General features: G+C 42.2%; 1 protein-coding gene across 2 annotated transcripts in view; it reads right to left on the bottom strand.

Moving 5' to 3' along the window:
- The window catches only part of ACAD9 (acyl-CoA dehydrogenase family member 9), a 67,518-nt gene extending 47,160 nt beyond the window's left edge, over positions 1-20,358 (bottom strand). The window contains exons 1-2 of one of the 2 annotated variants that reach the window (XM_003409955.4): positions 20,179-20,358; positions 3,359-3,452 (exon numbers count right to left, since the gene is read on the bottom strand). In XM_003409955.4, coding sequence (XP_003410003.2) covers positions 3,359-3,452; positions 20,179-20,343 — 259 coding nt within the window. In that variant the 5' untranslated portion in view covers positions 20,344-20,358. The remainder of the gene's footprint in view (positions 1-3,358; positions 3,453-20,178) is intronic. The other variant, XM_023547865.2, reaches the window with a different exon arrangement.
- Between the last annotated feature and the right edge of the window lie 292 nt (positions 20,359-20,650).

The following is a 20,650-nucleotide window of genomic DNA, read 5'->3' on the forward strand; positions in this document are numbered from 1 at the left end:
GAAATTAGTCAGTTTCAAAAGGACAAACAGAGGCAGACCACTATTACAAGAACTTGAGAAACAGTTTAAACAGAGAACAAAATATTCTTTGATGGTTACCAGAGGGGGGAGGGAGGAAAGGAGGGAGAGTGGTATTCACTAATTAGATAGTAGATAAGAACTACTTTAGGTGAAGGGAAAGACAACACACAATACAGGAGAGGTCAGCACAACTGGACTAAACCAAAAGCAAGGAAGTTTCCTGAATAAACTGCTTCAAAAGCCAGCACAGCAGGGGCAGGAGTTTGGGGACCATGGTTTCAGGGTACATCTAAGTCAACTGGCATAATAAAAACTATTAAGAAAACATTCTGCATCCCACTTTGGAGAGTGGAGTCTGGGGTCTTAAATGCTAGCAAGCGGCCATCTAAGATGCATCAATTGGTCTCAACCCACCTGGAGCAAAGGAGAATGTAAGAACCACATGAACCAGAGACTACATCAGCCTGAGACCAGAAGAACAAGATGGTGCCTGGCTATAACCGATGACTGCCCTTATAAGGAACACAACAGAGAACCCCTGAGGGAGCAGGAAAGCAGTGGGATGCAGACCCCAAATTCTTGTAAAAAGACCAGCCTTAATGGTCTGACTGAGACTGGAAGGACCCCGGTGGTCATGACTCCCAGACCTTCTGTTAGCCCAAGTCAGGAAGCATTCCCAAAGCCAACTCTTCAGACAGGGATTGGAAGGGACAATGGGATAGAAAGGGATGCTGGTGAAAAGTGAGCTTCTTGGATCAAGTAGACACTTGAGACTACGTTGGCATCTCCTGTCTGGAGGGGAAATGAGAGGGCGGAGGGGGTCAGAAGCTGGCGGAAATGACAGGAAAAGAGAGAGTGGAGGGAAGGAGTGGGTTGTCTCATTCGGGGGAGGGCAACTAGGAGTATACAGTAAGGTGTGTATAAGTTTTTGTATAAGAGACTGACTCGATTTGTAAACTTTCACTTAAAGCACAATAAAAATTAAAAAAAAAAAATTAATTTCATAGGCCTAAAACTGTTGTGACCTTAAGTTTGGCGAAGATTTCAAAAACAATACAAAAAGCACATATAAAAGGAAAAGAAAGAAAGGAAAAACTGCACTTACTCAAAATCAAAACTTTTGCTCTTTAAAAGATGCTGTTAAGAAAATAAAAAAGCTAGCCATGGACTGGGAGAAAATATCTGCAAAACATACTGGACAAAAGACTTAAATCTAGAATATATAGTTGTCACAACTCAGTAATAAGAAAACCCAAATGTTAAAAAAAAATGGGTAAAATATTTGAAAGAAGCTTCTCCAGAAAAGCAAAGGGAATGGCAAATAAGCACATGAAAAGAGTCTCAACATCATTAGTCATTAGGGAGATGCAAATTAAAACCACAATGAGATACCACTTGTTATGGATTGAACTGCGTTCCCCAAAAATAAGCTTTGTGAATCCTAAACCCTATACTTATATATCTAACCCTATTTGGGAATAGGGCTTTCTTTGTTATGTTAATGAGGCCACATCATCAGAAGAAGGCTTGGCCATGTAATTCTGAGAAATCAGCCACTGAAAACCCAATCACTTTTGAGATATAAAGAGAGATCAAGCACAGAAGCAGGGAGCACTAATTCGGGAAGAACTGACGCCACACCACATGAAGATCACCAAGGAACCCAGGAATAGAAGTTGAAAAGGGACAAAGACCTTCCCACACAGCCAAAAGAGAGAGAGCCTTCCACTAGAGTGGGTGCCCTAAATTCAGACGTCTAGCTTCCTAAACTCTGAGAAAATAAATGTGTGTTAAAGCCACCCACTTAAATGGTATTTCTGTTATAGCAACACTAAGAAACTGCTGTATTTCCACCAACCAGTTGCCATCAAGTCGATTCTGACTCATGGTGACCTCATGTGTGTCAGAGTAGCACTGTCCTCCATTGGGTTTTCAATGGCTGATTTCTCAGAAGTAGATGGGAAGGCCTTTCTTCCGAGACACGCTCACTAGAAGAGCTAAAATTAAAAAGACTAACCATACCAAATGTTGCTGAAAATGTGGAGCAACTGGAATTTTTATATATTGCTGATGGGTATGTAAAATGGCAACCACTTTGGAAAACAGTTAAGCAGTTTCTCAAAGAGCTAAACATGCACCTACAATATGCAAATGGAAACAACCTAAGTACCCGTCAACGGATGAACAACCACCAAGGTTGCCATACGCGACTAAGCACCTTTTAAAACGAGCAACATACTGATGGGAAGCTGCGGTTCTCAAAGTGTGTCCTGGGGAACTTAAGACCCTTCCAGAGGGTCCACAAAGTCAAAACTATTTTAATAATCATAGTAAGATGTCATTTGTCTTTTTAATTCCAATTCTGTCATGAGCATATAGTGGAAATTCTCAGAGGCTACATGATCTATGATATCACAACATATTACATGCCAAAGCAGATACGAGACTCCAGTTTTCTTTTAATAAGCCAAACATTGAAAACAGTTGCAAAAACATAAAACGATGCCACTCTTTTCTCTAAATTTTTTGTTTTGAAAAATTTTTTCTTTGAAAACAGTGTTTATGTGAACTACAGAATTATCATATTTTATCATTATTTTAAATAAGGTAATAAATAAGTACAGAATTTTTTTTAGTTTCCCAGTTTTAATTTCTAATAGGGTAAATACAGGGAAACAAGACCGACATAAACAAACGTTCTTTGGATCCTCAATTATCCGTGTAAGAGTGCTCTGAGACCAAACAGTTTGAGGACCGCTGATGTCAATCTAATGTCACTGCACCCTCTGTGAGCATCCTCAGGAAGAAGCAGTGTCCCCTGTTTGAGGACTGGCTGACCACTCAACAGAAGGACCCTGCATGGGGAAGGGATTTGTCTAGATAAGTGCTACTCAACCATCATCATCTGCAGGCCGGTGCTGGTCTGAAAACCATTTCTGATTCATAACAAGCTAATTACAGAAATTGAGACTAAACCTTTAAAGCAATTTTACATTACCACAACAACCAAACACATACATAATTAGTGGGCTTGTATTTTGTATGTCTTTTTTATCTCATTTTCCTAGTAATTTTTATTGTATTTTACAAAAGTGTTGGACTGCAACAGACTGAAAATGTTTAAAAGTGGTCCTTCCCCACAGATGCACTGAGAAGCAATGAACTAGATGTCCTGCAATTAAACAGCAATTGAGATGACCCTGAAAGTAAAAGACCAGTAGATACTGGTTCTCTGTGATTAATGACACTCAAGAGAGCTTCCCCTACGTATACCACTTCTAACATAAATCTCTCTCTTAAAACAGAACTCTGCAATGATAAAGAAAATCATACATACCCTCTTCAGTGAAGAATTTTTCTACTGGTCCAAGAAACTGATTAATTTCATTAAGCTCCTCTTGATCAACTTCTGGAAATGGGAAAACTTCTTTCTAAAAATGATAAGTATTTATTGAAATTTTAAGTTTTTAGTAACCTCCCATCATGGTACTGTCAGTCAAAAGGGAAGGAGAAGGTTTGCCAGATTCCACATGTAGCTGGTAGGACATTACCCACTGAAGGAATCAGAAAGTAAGCCTCAGACTGCTTCATACACAGGAACCGTGTGTTAGACTGCAGCACATAGGCACAGCTTCCTCTCAAGCAGGTTTAGTCCTGGTTTTGATCAGTCTTCCTTTTCAGTAACGTGTTATAAGACTTGTCCCATGAAACAAAGAACCCTAGGCCAACATTTAGAAGTCCTAGGTTCTGGTCCTTCATTTGCTGCGTGTGGCCTTGGCCAAATTCCTCCACTACTCCAAGCTTCCACTGTCTCACCCATAATATGCAGGTAATATTTACTCAAAATTGTTGTGAGGATCATGGAAGATAACAGATGTGAAAGCATTTTACTAAACCGTAAAGGTCTATATCAATTATTCTGTGAGTTCAAAGATGCTGCCACTGACCGGAGCTTTGTGGTTAAAAGGTCTGACATCGAGCAGGCCTCCCACCAGGCTGCAAACTCCAGCTTCTTCCTGCCCGTTCCCTGATGTCTTGTGCCAAATGTGTGAGGTAGCATGGTCACTAGATGAGGCCCAGACGTGGAGTCAGAGCAACCCGAACTCAGCCCTGGCTCTGCCACTTCTTAGATGTGTGACTTGGGCAAGTCACACAGTCTTTCTCAGTGTCAGTTTCTTTTCTCTTACCAATGATCCTATTTATCTCAGGGGGCAGTTGTGAGGCTCAAAAGGTATAATGTTACCTGAACATAAAGTAGTTGTAATTACTTGTATCAGATACTGTCTCTGTTCTTGCTGCCATCTCAGGGTCTAGAAAGTGACTTCGCTTCAAGTCTGTCTCAAACTGGTGAGTGGCCAATGTTTCCAACCACCCAGGAGTCCTCACTGGACCATCACCATACATTGCTTGTTTAAATCATCCCACTGTGTCCACAGCTCCTCTGGCTTTCTGTGCTCCAGCTGACCTTCAGCTGTCAGCATGACATGACTAGCTGAGAAGGGATGTCCCAGGTCATGAGCCACTAGCTTCCAGGAGCCCTGCCTTTCTTCATGACACCTCTCAACAAGTGTTTTGAGAAAGGTCTTCAGAGGAGTCCCCAATCTTCCCTCCATTCCAACCCCTGTCTATCTAATCAGTGACCAAAGCCTCTCCACTCTAGTAATATGCTCCCAAATATATTTTCCCTTTTATAGGTAGGTCCCTATCTGTCTTAGTCACCTGGTGCTGCTATAACAGAAATACCAAGAGGGGATGGCTTTAACAAATAGAAGTTTATTCTCTACTAGGCTAGAAATCTAGTAGGCTACAAGTCTATATTCAGGGCATCAGCTCCAGGGGAAGGCCTTCTCTCTCTGTCAGCTCTGGGAGAAGGTCCCTATCATCAATCTTCTCCAGGTCTAGGTGCTTCTCCACATAGGAACCTCAGGTCCAAAGGATGCACTCTGCTCCCGGCACTGCTTTCTTAGTGGTATGAGGTCCCCATGTCTCTCTGCTCACTTCTCTCTTTTATATGGCAAAAGAGGCTGGCAGAAGACACAATCTGATAGGTTGAGTACTGACTCATTAACTGCCGCCTATTTCATCTCGTTAACATCACAGAGGTAGGATTTACAACACAGGAAAATCACATCAGATGACAAAATGGTGGACAATCACACAACATTGGGAATCATGACCCAGCCAAATTGATATACTTATTTTTGAGGGACACAATTCAATCCATGATACTACCCAAAAGTCACAGCTGACTTAAAGGAATCCCTTCCTCCGGGCCACCCCAGGCTTGCCCTCACAGTGGTCTAGAAAGCAAAGATGCTGATGACTCTCATCACTCTGCAGGCCCTCAGAACAAAGCCCAATCTCCTTAGCTTGATATACAGAGGTTCAGCCTATCCCCACCGCATTTTCTGTCACAGCCTTATTGGTTCACCCTGGGGCCTTGAACAATGGGCTACATTATAGGAAGATTATTCTCGTACCAGTAAGCATGCCAGGTAACAAAAGAGAAACAGCCCTCAGCCACACCCAGAGGATAACTGCTACAGGGAGAGAACTTGGGTGGGTGTAAGAAATAACCCTGGTGACAATATTCAAAAGCTGAATGAGCTCCCTCACAGGTGGTATGTTCAACTTTTATTAGCAGTTTTCAAGTTGATTTTGTTTTGTTTTAGCAATTTTCAAGATTTTTAAAGCAGTAGAACCTGTTCTGCCAATAAATCTAGTGCAGAAACCAAATATGGTCAATCCTCAATATCTGCCAATTCTGTTCTTTACAAATTCTCCTACCTTCCAAAACGTACGTGTAAACCCAAATTCAGCACTCACATCACTCTCATGGTCATTGACTGGCATGTGCAGAGCAATGACAACTCTGACTGGCCTGACGCACACGCTCCCAGCTGAGGTGGAACAAGGCGACTCTTTGCCTTCTTGAGGATACTGCAAACAAGTGTACTTTTCACCGTCTACTGAGTGCCACACTTTTTGCATTTATGCACTATTTGCTGATGATTTTGCTGTTTAAAATGGCCTCCAAGCATAAGACTGAAGTCTGTCCAGTGTTCTAACCACAGGAGAAAATACATGTGTTAGATAATCTTTGCTGAGGCATGAATTATAGTGCTGTTGGCTCGAGTTCAATGTTAACACATCAACAATATATATTAAATAAGGTGTCTTTAAACAAACACACAAGGTTATATATACAAAACTAGGTTATATACTGATGTTAATGAAAATGTTGTGACCAGAGGCTTGCAAGAACCTAACCCTGTATTTCCCCAGATGTTCGGTATGTACTAATTCACTGTTCATGGAGACTTTAAAGAATATAACTACCACAAATAACAATAATCGACTGTATATTAAACAGTCCCACCCACTCAACCTCCCAGCAGACCCTGTGGTAGCCCCAGGGGCACTTGCATGAACAGCTAGGGTTCGATTGAGGGCAGTGTAATAACTACTAGTCTATATGGTCCTCAAGGTCTCTTTTTATTCTGACAGTCTAAGCATTGTCGCCACTTTCCTGCTCAATTCCCAATAATGTTGTAAAAGGTGATTTGGCCTGAACCACAGTGGCAGCAGTGGGGGTGCTGAGAAGTGCTCAGATGCTGAATAGAACCTGAAGGTAGAGAAAACAGGATTTACTATCAGATTAAATGTAGTCTGTAAGAGTAAGAGGAGTCAAAGACGATGCTAGGTGTCTGGCCTGAACACGTGGAATAACAGAGCTGCTATTATAGGGTTGCTATGAGTCGGAATTGACCTGGCAGCGATGGGTTTGGTTTTGGGTTTATCCACGATAAGACTGCAGAAGAAGTGGGATTATTGGATATGTTAAGTTTGAGACAGGCACTCCTGGGTGGCACGAATGGTTAAATGCTCACCTACCAACCAAAAGGTTGGTAGTTCAAATATACCCAAAGGTGCCTCGGTAGAAAAGCCTGGCAGTCAACTGCCACAAGATCACAGCTATTGAAAACCACATGGAGCACAGTTCTACTCTGATACAGATGGGGTCAGCATGGGTCAGAAGTTACTCGAAGGCAAGTGGTTTTGAATTTTTTAATTTGAGATACCTATTAGGCAAATGGAGCTTTTGAGTGGAAAGGTAGGTATAAAGAATCTGGAGTACAGGGGACAAATCTGAGCTGAATAAGTAAATTAGAGAAATCAGGATACCGAGGGTGTTTAAAGCCATGATATCAAATAAGAGTATCAAAGGGAGGATTACAGATGAAGCTCCAACTCCAACTGGACTATTTGGAAACAATGGCCAAAGTTTAGAGGTCAAGGAGACAGGAAGGAACCAAGAAAGGAAACTGAGAAGTCAGTGACGTGGATAGAAAACTCAGGAATAAATGATTTTTTAGAAGCCAGCTGTGGTGCAATTAATTTACTTTGTGTTTGGCCTTTCTAGCCATGATCTTGTAACTCCAACCCAGGTGATCGTGTGACAGGGTAATTGTGGTCTACCAAGGGGACTGGTCAGTTTTGCCGTAAAAGAGAGCCAATTCAAGAGCAGAGAGGAGCCCACCACCACCAAGGAAGGGGAGGCCTGCAGCAAGAGAAGGCATGGTGGGCTTCCTGGCCCATGGAGAAAGAAAGCTGAGTGCCTTTGGGCAGAAACTGAGGGCCAACGAGACGCATGTCTGCAAGCACAGCTGGGGAGAGGCTGTCCTGGTGGGAGAACTGTATCCTGAGTGTTCTTGAGCCTGTATTGTAACTGTTACTTCCCTAACAAGCCCCATAACTGTGAGTATGGTTTGTGAGTTCCGTGTGGGCATTTCAAAGAATTATTGAACCCAGTAGAGAGTGCTGTGGGAGGGACGATTGCTGTCAGAATTAGTAAAGACAGCATAGAGAGGAGGCATGTCTGATCTCTGCCTCATGGGAATCAGTCTTGGGCTATTGATCTTGATTCTCCTTTACCCTTGTGAAGTAAGAGGAAGTCAGACACTGCCCTCTAGCTGTTTTTATACCAGCTAATGCCAAATTTGAAAAAATTGAAGATTTTTACCTATTTCTGCAGTCTGAAATTGATCAAACATGCCATCAAAGATGCATTGATAATTACTGGTGACTGGAATGTGGAAGTTGGAAGTAAGAAGAAGGAACAGGAGTTGGAAAATATGGCCTTGGTGACAGAAATGATGCCGGAGATCGCAAGATACATTTTTGTAAGACCAATGACTTCTCCATTGTAACATAAAAGATGATTTTTTTCAACAACATAAAAGGCAACTATACATGTGGACCTCGCCAGATGGAGTACACAGGAATCAAGGCAACGACATCTGCAGAAAGAGGCAATGGATAAAAGCTCAATATCATCAGTCAGAACAAGCCAAGGGGCCGACTGTGGAACTGAACATCAACTGCCCGTGTGCAAGTTCAAGCTAAAGCTAAAGAAAGTTAGAACAACTCCACAAGAGCCACAGTACGACCTTGAGTATATCCCACCTGAATGTGGAGACCATCTCAAGAACAGATTTGATGCATTGAACACTAATGACCAAACACCAGATAAGTTGTGGAACGACATCAAGGAAATTATACATGAAGGAAGCAAGAGTTTATCAAAAACACAGGAAAGAAAAAACGACCAAAACGAATGTCAGAAGAGACTCTGAAACTTGCTCTTGACCGCACAGTAGCTAAAGTGAAAGGAAGTAATGATGAAGTAAAAGAGCTGAACAGAATATTTCAAAGGGTGGCTCAAGAAAACAAAGTATTATAATTAAATGTGCAAAGACCTGGAGTTAGAAAAACAAGAGGAAAGAACATGCTTGGAATTTCTCAAGCTGAAAGAATTGAAGAAAAAATTCAAGCCTGAGTTGCAGTGCTGAAGGATTCTACAGGGAAAATATTAAATGACACAGGAAGCATCAAAAGAAGACGGTAGACTTTCAACCATCTCAGGATATAGCATACAACCAAGAACCGATGGTAATGAAGGAAGAAGTTCAAGCTGCACTGAAGGCGTTGGCAAAAAACAAGGCTCCAGGAGGCAGAGCCAAGATGGCAGACACACTAAGCCATCCCATTGCAACAAAGACCTGAAAAACCAAGTAAAACAGATACAGACGTTAGTCCTAGAACCCTGACCCTTAAATGAAGGGATAAATTATTTGATTGGAAGTCACTGAGGAGAAGAAGAAACTGACAGAACACGGGGAAGAAATAGGGATACATAGTGGAGGTTCCTGACCAAATGGCATGACTCAGCATTGCCATCTTGGAATACAGCCAACAACTCCGCATGCAGAAAGGCACCTCCACGGAATTCCCAACAGGAGATAGAGGTATGGCATGGATACACCCAGGACTAAGTAAAATCACACTTGCTGGCTGCAACTCTAACGTTAAGCCCAGATCCTCTCAGCCAGTAACCACAAGAGTATACTCCTACAACCCCCAACCCTCTGGCAGAACAGCTGCTGTAACTGCCCCATCACAGCAACCCCATCTGCTAGGATACAGAGTACCAACCCACCCTATTGCCCTCCTCCATCTAGCCCCCTCTGCCCCTGCCTTTGCCCACCTCCTACCTCTCTCCTCTGCCATGCCACCAGCAGCCCCAAAGGGATCAGGCCCAGACACCTCATGCCACTGCCCATGGCCCAAGAGGACCCAGCCCAGACCCCAGGCTCTTTCACACTGGCTCTGGACCTCTCCCAAGGCCCACCACAGCAACCAGGGAACCCTGCTCAGAACCCAGGCCCCTTTGCATCGGCTATGGACCCCTTCCACTGCCCACCATGGCACCCAGAGGACCTGGCCCAGGTCCCAGACCCCTTCTGCTGGCTCCAGATCCCTCTTACCACTGGCCACAGTACTGAGGGGATCCGATCTGGATGCCAAGCCCCTTCCCACTGGCTTTGGACCCCTCTCGCTGCCCATCGCCGACCACGGCAACCAGGGAACCGGACCAGACCCCAGGCCCCTTCCCACTAGTTCCGGACCCCTCTTATCATCTCCTGTAGACCTGAAGGGACCCAGCCCAGACCCCGAGCCCCTTCCTGCTGACACTGGTCCTCCCCAGTACTCAGGGGACCTGGCCTGGACCCCAGGCCCCTTCCCACCGAGTCCGGACCCCTCCTGCAGCCCACTGTGGCACCCAGGACCAATTCCAGACCGCAGACCCCTTCCCACAAACTCCAGACCTCTCCTGCCACCCACCACAGCCCTGAAGGGACCTGACCTGACCCCAAGCCCGTCCCCGCCAACTCAAGACCTACCCACAGACCGCAGAAGCCCCACTCCAGGCCCTGGCCCAGTTCATGCTGTAGACAAACAACCCATCTCCACCACTCTCATTCCTGCTAGACCTGCCCTGCTGCACCATAGCTGAATGACCAGCCCTGTACACCAGGACAAAGTGATGAGAACTATCACGCCTACAGACGAGAAAGCAACAAAGCACGCCCAGCCCACCCACGCAGACATAACCAAACAACGACAACAAAAAAAGCAGGATGAAACAAACCTACAATCAATAAATAAACATACTAAAACCTGACTGTCTCAGAGATAGCAGACAACATAAAAAAATATTTAAAAAAACAGAACAAGGTGGCTCTAGTAAGTGACCAGAATAAAGTACCAGTTGACATTCCAGCAGAAGAAAAGGCACTGGAACTACCTGATACAGAATTCAGAAGTCTAATATTCAGGGCTCTCCAAGAGATTAGGAAAAAGACGAAGAAAAACACAGACAAAGTTATGGAAAACACAGACAAAACCAACCAAAACAAAGCCAAAATCAAGGAAAACACAAAGCAATGGAATAATTCAATAACACAAGAACAAAATGTCAAAATAAATAACTAGAAATCATAAAAAAACAGCAGTTAGAAATCCAAACAATAAACAACAAAATTTCAGAGACAGACAACACAACAGAAGGTTTTAGGAACAAATTTGAAACAATGGAAGACAGAATCAGCGAAATTGAAGACAAATCCATGAATGCCACTTTGTTATAGGAAAAAGCAGAGAAAAGAATGAAGATGAACAAAGAAAACCTAAGAACTATGGGGGATACAATCTAGGGCAAAAATTTGCATCGGATCGGAATTCCAGAACAGAGGGAGAAAATAGAAAACACAGAGAGGATCCCAGAAGTTTGCTGATCGAATACTTTCTGAATATCATGAAAGATGAAAAGCTGACCATCCAAGAAGCTCAATGTACCCCACACAGGACAGATCCCAAAAGAAAATCACCAAGACATACCATAATCACACTCGTCAAAACCAAAAACAAAGAATCCTGAAAGCAGCTCAAGAAAAACAAAATGTCACATACAAAGGGGAAGCAGTAAGACTAAGCTCTCACTATTCGGCAGGAACCATGCAGGCAAGAAGGCAATGGGAGGATATATATAAAACCTCGAAAGAAAAAAATTACCAATGATGAATAATATATCCTACAAAACTCTCTCTCAAATATGATGGCGAAATTAGGACATTTCCAGATAAACAGAAAGTAAGGGAATTAGTAAAAAAAAAGAAAAACAAAAACAAAAAACCAAGCAAACTTACAAAAATTATTAAACGGAGTCCTTTAGAGAACCAACATCAGAAAACAACCTGAATCTAGGACACAGGTCAGTATTAGCCAAATACCGACCTAAGTAATGATCTCTCAAGGATAAACAAAACTAAAAGATGAAAACAGGGAACCAGAGAGGTCAATCTGTAAATGGCAACAATGTCAGAACAATAAAATAGGAAATACATGGTGTAGGTATAGAACTTCCAAATGGAGAGGAAGTCAAGGTAATATCAAGTAATAAAAGACTGGTTCAATCTTAGGGTGATAAGGGCAAATTTCAAGGTATCCACAAAGTTAACAAATCTACTCATAAAAATGAAGAAAAACATCAAGTCTCAGTAAATGCAAAATCTACAATAACGGAAGAAACAAAAAGAAATTTCACAAACAAAAGAAGCTCGGCACAGGAGAGTAAAAGGAACAAAGAAAACGCCAGCACCACAAAAAAAAAAAAGCACTACAGAATGACAGTAATAAACTCACACCTATCGATAATCACACTGAATGTAAATGGCCTAAATGCACCTGTAAAGACAGAGTGACAGAATGGATGAAAAAAATGACCCATCAATATGCTGTCTACAAGAGACACACCTTAGATACAAAAACGTACATATACTAAAAAATGATGGAAAAAATATATCAAGCAAACAGCAACCAAAAAAGAGCAGATGTAGCAATACTAATCTCAGATAAAATAGACTTTAAGGCAAAATCTATCATAAAAGATAAGGAAAGACATAAATAATGATTAAAGGGGACAGTCTACCTTGAAGACATAACCATAAAAAATACCTATGCACCCAATGACAGAGCTCCAAAATACATAAAACAAACTCTAACAGCACTGAAAAGAGAAATTAAAAAAAGACAGTTCCACGACACTAGTAGGAGACTTCAATACACCACTCTTGGTAAAGGACAGAACATCTAGAAAGAAACTCAGTGGTCTTAAGGTCACAATCACCCCTCTTGACCTCACAGACACACAGAACACTCCACACAACAGCAGCAAAGTATACATTCTTTTCCAACACACATGGGACATTCTCCAGAATAGACCACATCTTATGCCAAAAGCAACCCTCAACAAAACGCAAAACGATGAGATAACACAAAGGATCTTATTTGATCACAACGCCATAAAAGTAGAAATAAATAATAGGAAGAGCAAGGGAAAAAAAAAATCAAATACATAGAGGCTGAATAACACCTTTCTTAAAAACCACTGGGTAATAGCAGAAATCAAAGACAGAATCAAAATATTTCTAGAATCAAATAAGAATGAAAACACATCATACCAAAACCTACTGGACATGGCTAAGGCAGTGCTCACAGATCAATTTATAGCAATAGATACATACATCAAAAAAGGAGGGACAAAATCAAAATGTTACCCCTACAACTCTAAAAAACAGAAAGAGAACAACAAAACAAACCCACAGCCACTAGAAGAAAGGAAATAATAAAGATCAGAGCAGAAACAAATGAAATAGAGAAAAGAAAGAATCAACAAAATCAAAAGTTGGTTCTTTGAAACGATCAACAAAATCAACAAACCACTGGCCAAAATTACAAAAGAAAAACAGGACAGGAAGCAAATAACCCAAGTGAGACATGAAATGGGGGGCGTTAAAACAGTACCAACGGAAATAAAAAAGATCATAACAGAGTCCTACGAAAAACTATACTACAACAAATTTGAAAACCTAGAGGAAATGGATAAATTTCTTGAAACACAACACTTACTTAAACTAATACAAACTGAGATAGAAAATCTGAACAGACCCATAACAAGAGAAACGACTGAAAAGGTAACAAGCAAACAAACAAAAACTCCTGACAATAAGAAAAAGTATTGGCTCAGAGAATTCTACCAAACATTCAGAGAAGAGGTTTCACTAGTACTACTCAAACTATTTCAGAACACAGAAAAGGAAGGAATACTTCTGAATTCTTTCTATAAAGCCAGCATAACACTGATACCAAACCAGGCAAAGACACCACAAAAAAAGAAAATTACAGACCAATGTCTCTCATGAATATGGATGCAACAATTCTCAACAAAATTCTGGCCAACAGAATTCAGCACTGTTTAAAAAAAATAATACACCATGACCAAGTGGGATTCATGCCGGATACGCAAGAACAGTTCAACATTAGAAAATCAGTCAATGTAATCCACCACATAAATAAAAGAATCACATGGTCATCTCAATTGACACAGAAAAGGCATTTGTTGAAGTCCAACACCCATTCCTAACATAAACTTTCAATAAGATAGGAAAAGAAGGGAAATCCTTCAACATAATAAAGGGTATCTATAAAAAACCAAAACCAACAGCCAACATCATTTTCAGTGGAAGAGGCTAAAAGCGTTCCTCTTGAGAATGGGAACCAGACAAGAATGCCCATTATCACCACTCCTATTAAACATTATGCTGGAAGTCCTAGAGCTACAGGGCAAGAAAAAGAAATAAAGGGCATCCAAACTGGTAAGGAAGAAGTGAAACTATCCCTATTCACAAACGATATGATACTAAGAGAACCCTAAAGACTCCACAAAAAACTACTGGAACTAACAGAAAGATTCAGCAGGGTAGCACAATACAAGATAAACATACAAAAATCAGTTGGATTTCTATACACCACTAAAGAGAACTATGAAAAGCAAGTGAGGGAAGTCATGCCATTTGTAACAGCCCTTAAAAAAATAGAAGCTTAGGAATAAATCTAACCAGGGACGTAACAGGCCTATACCAAGAAAACTACAAACCACTACTACAAGAAACCAAAAGAGACCTACATAAATGGAAAAACATATCCCACTCATGGATAGGCAGACTCAACATTGTGAAAATGTCAATTCTACCCAAAGTAATCTACGAATACAATACAATCCCAATCTAAATACTAACAGCATTCTTTAACATGATGGAAAAGCTAATCATTAACTTTATATGTAAAATAAAGAGGCCCCAGTAAGTAAAGCATAATTGAAGAAAAAGAACAAAATAGGAGGCCTCACACTACCTGACCTCAGAACCTACTATACAGCTACAGTAGTCAGAACAGGCTGGTACTGCTACAACGACAGACACACTGACCAATGAAACAGAATCGAGAACCCAGGTGCAAATTCATCTACCTAGGGCGACCTGATCTTTGACAAAGGCCCAAAGTCCATTAAATGGAGAAAACACAGTCTTTTTAACAAATGGTGCTGGCAAAACTGGATGTCCATCTATAAAAAAAAAAAAAGAAACAGGACCCATACCACACACGAAACACAAAAACTAATTCAAAATGGATACAAGACCTAAATATAAAACCCAAAACTATAAAGATTATGGAAGAAAAAATAGGGTCAATGCCACAGGCCTTAATACGTGGTATAAACACCATACAAGCCATAATTAACGATACAAAACACCAGAAGATATGCTAGATAAATGGGCTCTCCTAAAAGTTAAACACTTATGCTCATCAAAAGACTTCACCAAAACAGTAAAAAGAGAACCTATAGACTGGGAAAAAAATTACGGCTATGACACATCCAACAAAGGTCTGATCTCTAAAATCTATGAAAAATCCAACACTTCTGCAATAAAACGACAAATAATCCAACTAAAAATGGGCAAAGGATATGAACAACACTTCACCAAAGAATACATTCAGGTGGCTAACAGATACACAAGGAAATGCTCGCGATCACTAGCCATTAAAGAAATGCAAATCAAAACTATAATGAGATACCATCTCACCCTGACATTACTGGCATGAATCAAAAAAAAAAAACAAAAACAAATAATGGAGAGGCTGTGTGGTGACTGGAACTCTTATGCACCACTGGTGGGAATGCAAAATGGTACAACCATTTTGGAAAACAACATGGTGCTTCTTAAAAAGCTAGAAATAGAAATACCATACAATTCAGCTATCCTACTCCTAGTAATATAACCTAGAGAAATAAGACCCATCACATGAATAATATGCACACCCATATTCATTGCAGCATTATTCACAACAGCAAAAAGATAGAAATAACCTAAGTGCCAGTCAACAGATGAATGGACCAAAAAAACTATGGTACATGCACACAATGGAACCCTACCCAACGACAGAGAACAATGATGAATCTGTGAAGCATCTAACAACGTGGATGACTCTGCAGAGCATTATGCTGAATGAAATGAGTCAATCACAAAAGGACAAATACTGTATGAGACTACTATTATAAAAACACATGAAAATGTTTTCACACAGAAACAATTTTTGATGGTTTCGAGGGAGAGAAGGGGTGGTGAGGGAAAAAGACTAACTACATAGTAGTAGGTAAGTGGTAACTTGGGTGAAGGGTAAGACAGTATACAATACTGGAGAAGTCTGCATAATTTGACTGGGGTAAAGTCCTAGAAGCTTCACAAACACATCCAAATGCCCTGAGAGACCAAGTTAACTGGACTGAGGGTTAGTGGCCATAGTCTCAGGGGACATCTGGCTCAACTGGCATAACAGTTTATAAAGAAAACATTCTACATCCAATGGTGTGAGTAGCAACTGGGGTCTTAAAAGCCTGAGAGTGGCCATCTAAGATACATCTACTGGTCCCATCCCGGTTTGAGCAAAGACACAAGGGAAAGATTAGTCCAAAGGACTAATGGACCACAACTACCACAACTACCAACAGACTGAATACAGAACAACTAGATGGTGCCAGTTACCACCACTGACTGCTCTGGCAGGGATCACAACAGAGAGTCCTAGAGAGAGCAGGAGAAAAATATAGAACAGAAATCAAATTCACAAATTTTTTTTTAAAAAAGACCCGGCCTGCTAGTCTGACTGAGACTGGAGAAACCCCAAGAGCTTGGCGCCCAGACACCCTTTTAATTCAGTACTAAAGTCACTCCTGAGGTTCACCCTTCAGCCAAAGATTAGACAGGTCTATAGGGCCAATAATAACACACATGAGGGACGCGCTTCATAATTCAATCACGTATATGAGGCTAATGGGCACACAAGCCCAAAAGCAAAGACAAGAAGGCAGGAAGGGACAGGAAAACTGTACAAATGGAAACAGGGAACCTGGGATGGAAAAGGGGAAAGTGTTGACACATCACGGGGTTAGCAACCAATGTCACGAAACAATTTGTGTACTAACTGTTTAATGAGAAATTAATTTGCTATGTAAACTTTACCTAAATCATTAAAAAAAAAAAAAAACCAGTACACTAAAAAACAAGGCTCCAGGAACGGACAGAATGCCAATTGAGATGATTCAACGAATGGATGCAGTGCTGGAAGTGCTCACTCGACTCTGCCAAGAAATCTGGAAGACAGCTACCTGGCTAACTGGCTGGAAAGAGATCCATATTTGTGCCCATTGCAAAGAAAGATGATCCAACAGAACGCGGAAACTATTGAACAACATCATTAATATTACACACAAGTAAAATCTTGCTGAAGGTCATTCAAAAGCAGTTGCAGCAATACATCCTCAAGGAACTCCCAAAAATTCACACTGGATTCAGAAGAGGACGTGGAACGAAGGATATGATTGCTGATGACAGATGCTCCTTGCTGAAAGCAGAGAAACCAGAGAGATGTTTACCTGTGTTCTACTGACTATGCAAAGGCATTTGACTGTGTGGATCATAACAAATTATGGATAACATTGCGAAGAATGGGAATTCCAGAACACTTCATTGTGCTCATGAGAAACCTATACATTGACCAAGAGCCAGTCATTCGAACAGAACAAGGGGGTACTGCATGGTTTAAAGTTAGGAAGGGTACGTGTTAGGGTTGTATCTTTTCACCACACCTATTCAATCTGTCTGCTGAGCAAAAAATCTGAGAAGCTGGACTGTATGAAGAAGAATGTGGTATCAGGATTGGAGGAAGACTCACTAACAACCTGCAATATGCACACAACACATCCCTGCTTGCTGAAGATGAAGAGGATTTGAAGCACTTACTGATGAAGATCAAAGACCACAGCCTTCAGTACGGATTACATCTCAACATAAAGAAAACAAAACTCCTCACAACCTGGACCAATAAGCAACATCATGATAAAAGGAGAAAATATTGAAGTTGTAAAGAATTTCATTTTACTTGGATCCACAATCAACACCCATAGAAGCAGCAGTCAAGAAATCAAACAACGCATCGCACTGAGAAAATCTGCTGCAAAAGATCTCTTTAAAGTGTTAAAAAGCAAAGATGTCAGTTTAAGGACTGAGGTGTGCCTGACTTAAGCCATGATGTTTTCAGTCGCCTCATATGCATGTGAAAGCTGGACAATGAATAAGGAAGACTATAAAAGAATTGATGTTTTTGAATTACGGTGTCAGCGAAGAAAACTGAATATGCCACGAACTGCCAAAAGAATGAACAAATCTGTTTTGGAAGAAGTACAGCTAGAATTCTCCTCAAAAGCAAGGATGGTAGGAGTTCATCTCACATCCTTTAGACATGTTACCAGGAGAGACAAGTCCCTGGAGAATGACATCATGTTTGATAAAGCAGAGGGACAGTGAAAAAGAGGAAGACTTTCAACGAGACGGACTGACACAGTGGCTGCAATAATGGGCGTAAGCACAAGAGTGGTTGTGAGGACGGTGCAGGACCAGGCAGCGTTTTGTTCCGTTGTTGGAGGTGGAATCAACTCGATGGCAACTAACAACAAAACGGGTGGAAAAGGTCTATCAAAGAGGGGGGAGTGACGAAATGTGTCAGATGCCACTGATGGGTCAAGTCAGATGAAAACCAGGAACAGACCACAAGATCTGGCAATGTGGAGGTCACTGCTGTTCTTCCCGAGAGCAGCTTTAGTATACCATACATAGTTCAGGACAAATGCCCGAACGGCATGGGCTCAAGATCCGGTGGAGAGGGAAAAACTGATGATGCATGTCTTAGCTTCCCAGTACTGCTGTAGCAGAAATACCACAAGCGGGCAGCTTTAACAACCAAAAAAATCCATTGACATCAAGTCAATTCCGACTCATAGCGACCTTACAGGGCAGAGTAGAACTGCCCTGTAGCATTTTCCAAGGAGCGTCTGGTGGATTGAAACTGCTCGCCTTTTGTTTAGCAGCCAAGCTCTGAACTACTGCACACTAGGGCTTCAGAGCAGCTTTAAAAAACAGAAATCTATTTTCTCACAGTTCTGGAGGTTAAAGTCCAAATCAGGATCTCAGCCAGGTCAATTCCTTCCCTGTCAGTACCCCTAGGTGTTCTCTGATGATCCCCCCCATGGCATCTGTCCCATCCTGTCCCCCCCCCCTCCCCCCGTGTGTGCATGTGTGTCTCATCTGCTCTTTTTATAACTCAGAAGTGATTAGGTTTAGGACACAGCCTACAGTGGTATGGCCTCATTAACACAACAAAGAAAGTCCTATTGCCAAACAGGATTACATCCATAGGTATAGCGGTTAGGATTTCAACACATATTTTGGCAAGGACAAAATTCAATCCACAACAATGCAGATGAGAAAGGAGAGAATTTCTGGATCAATGTCCTTGAGTAGGTGAGAAGGCATAGCATCTAGAGATGAGTTGGCCTTTGCTAGTAGCCATCCAAAGTGATAGAATGTAGAAGATGTGGACACACATGATGGGAGGAGACGGCAAATGTGGTGATGGAAGTTCTCATCTGACTACATGTATTTTCTCAGTGAGACGGGCAGCAAAGCTGAGAGTGAGGATGCGGGAGGTGGTGGCAGAGGTTTGAAGAAAGAAACATGACAGATGTGTGTTCTCTCCTCACCATGCTTCTGGGAGGCATGAGGTCCCAGGACAGAGCACCACATACCCCCAAGTTTTGGGGAAAATGGTTTTCCAAATTTTAAAGACCTAGCTTTGCATTTCCTAGAGGGGCAAACCACTCTCAGTCTGAGTCTCAGCTCCTGCAACTGCAATGTCTGTATAAAGGTCTGACAAACTTAGAGGACTGTTCTAATGACAAACCAGGAACTAAGTGATACAGTACCAGCCAACATTTGGACCAAGTCTTGCTCAAAGCACTTCATACAAATTTTTTTTTTTTTTTTGGTTTGCAAGGCACCTTTAGGAGGAGATGAGTACTGTTTTTACTCCATTTCGTAGATAAGCACACTGGGGCACAGCGGCGTTAAGTGACAAAACTAGTAAGTACTGAAGCCAGCGTTACTTACTCTGCTGCCTCTTGTATCTGCAGCGTATCTTAAAAAAATTAAAAAAATAAACAGAGTATCTTACAGTTTAAAAATCACTTTCATGCACCATATATTTCATTGGGGCGTTACAGCACATCTGTGACGTAGAGACAACACTAGTTCCATTTCAAGGTTGAAAGAACGAAGGCTAAAGTTACAAAAAAAACTCAAGGCCAAATCCAAGTCTTCCAACTATAAAAGGAGAGTTACAAGCCCTGGTGGCGCTGTGGTTAAAGCGCTGGACTGCTAGTGGAACTCGGGAATCCGGAGTTTTAAAACACCCCACACCGAGGTGATTCTTGTCAGGCAGGTTTGGGGGCTCTGACACGTCGACCCCAGTCTTCCTGCTAAGGGCGAAAAGCGGGGGCCCGAGAGCAAGGGTGGGCGTTACCTTCTCGATTGTGCCTAGGAAGAGCTCCTTGGCGAAACCTTGGCTCGGTGGGCTGGTGCGCAGCGAGCGTCGGCTCGCCGTGAAGGCCGCCAGAGCCCGGCAGGCACGCGCCGTCGCCGTCGCCGTCGTCGCTGCCGCGCGCAGGAAGAGTCCGCCGCCGCTCATGCTGCCTGAAGTCGCTCAGACTACCAGTGTCACCTCTTCCTCAGCGCTTCAGGCTGAAGTACGCGGGATGGCGCCGCCTGATGACGCCACTGGCCTGCTAGGCGCCGCCGGTCGCCAGTGCGCATGCGCTGAGTTGGGCCGCAGGGGAGGGCAGGGCGAGTGGGCTGGGGATCACCTCAATGGGCGGCTTCTCACGTTAGTTGCTGGGGGCCCCCGGGAAGGTTTTGTTTTCAAACGCGAGCGGTTGTTTGCGTAACCCTCAGCCCTGAGAGTCTTCCAGGTGCTTAAGAAGCGGCCCAACTGCCTC

This window comes from Loxodonta africana, chromosome 22 (genome assembly GCF_030014295.1).
Source record: "Loxodonta africana isolate mLoxAfr1 chromosome 22, mLoxAfr1.hap2, whole genome shotgun sequence".
Lineage (NCBI taxonomy): Eukaryota > Metazoa > Chordata > Mammalia > Proboscidea > Elephantidae > Loxodonta > Loxodonta africana.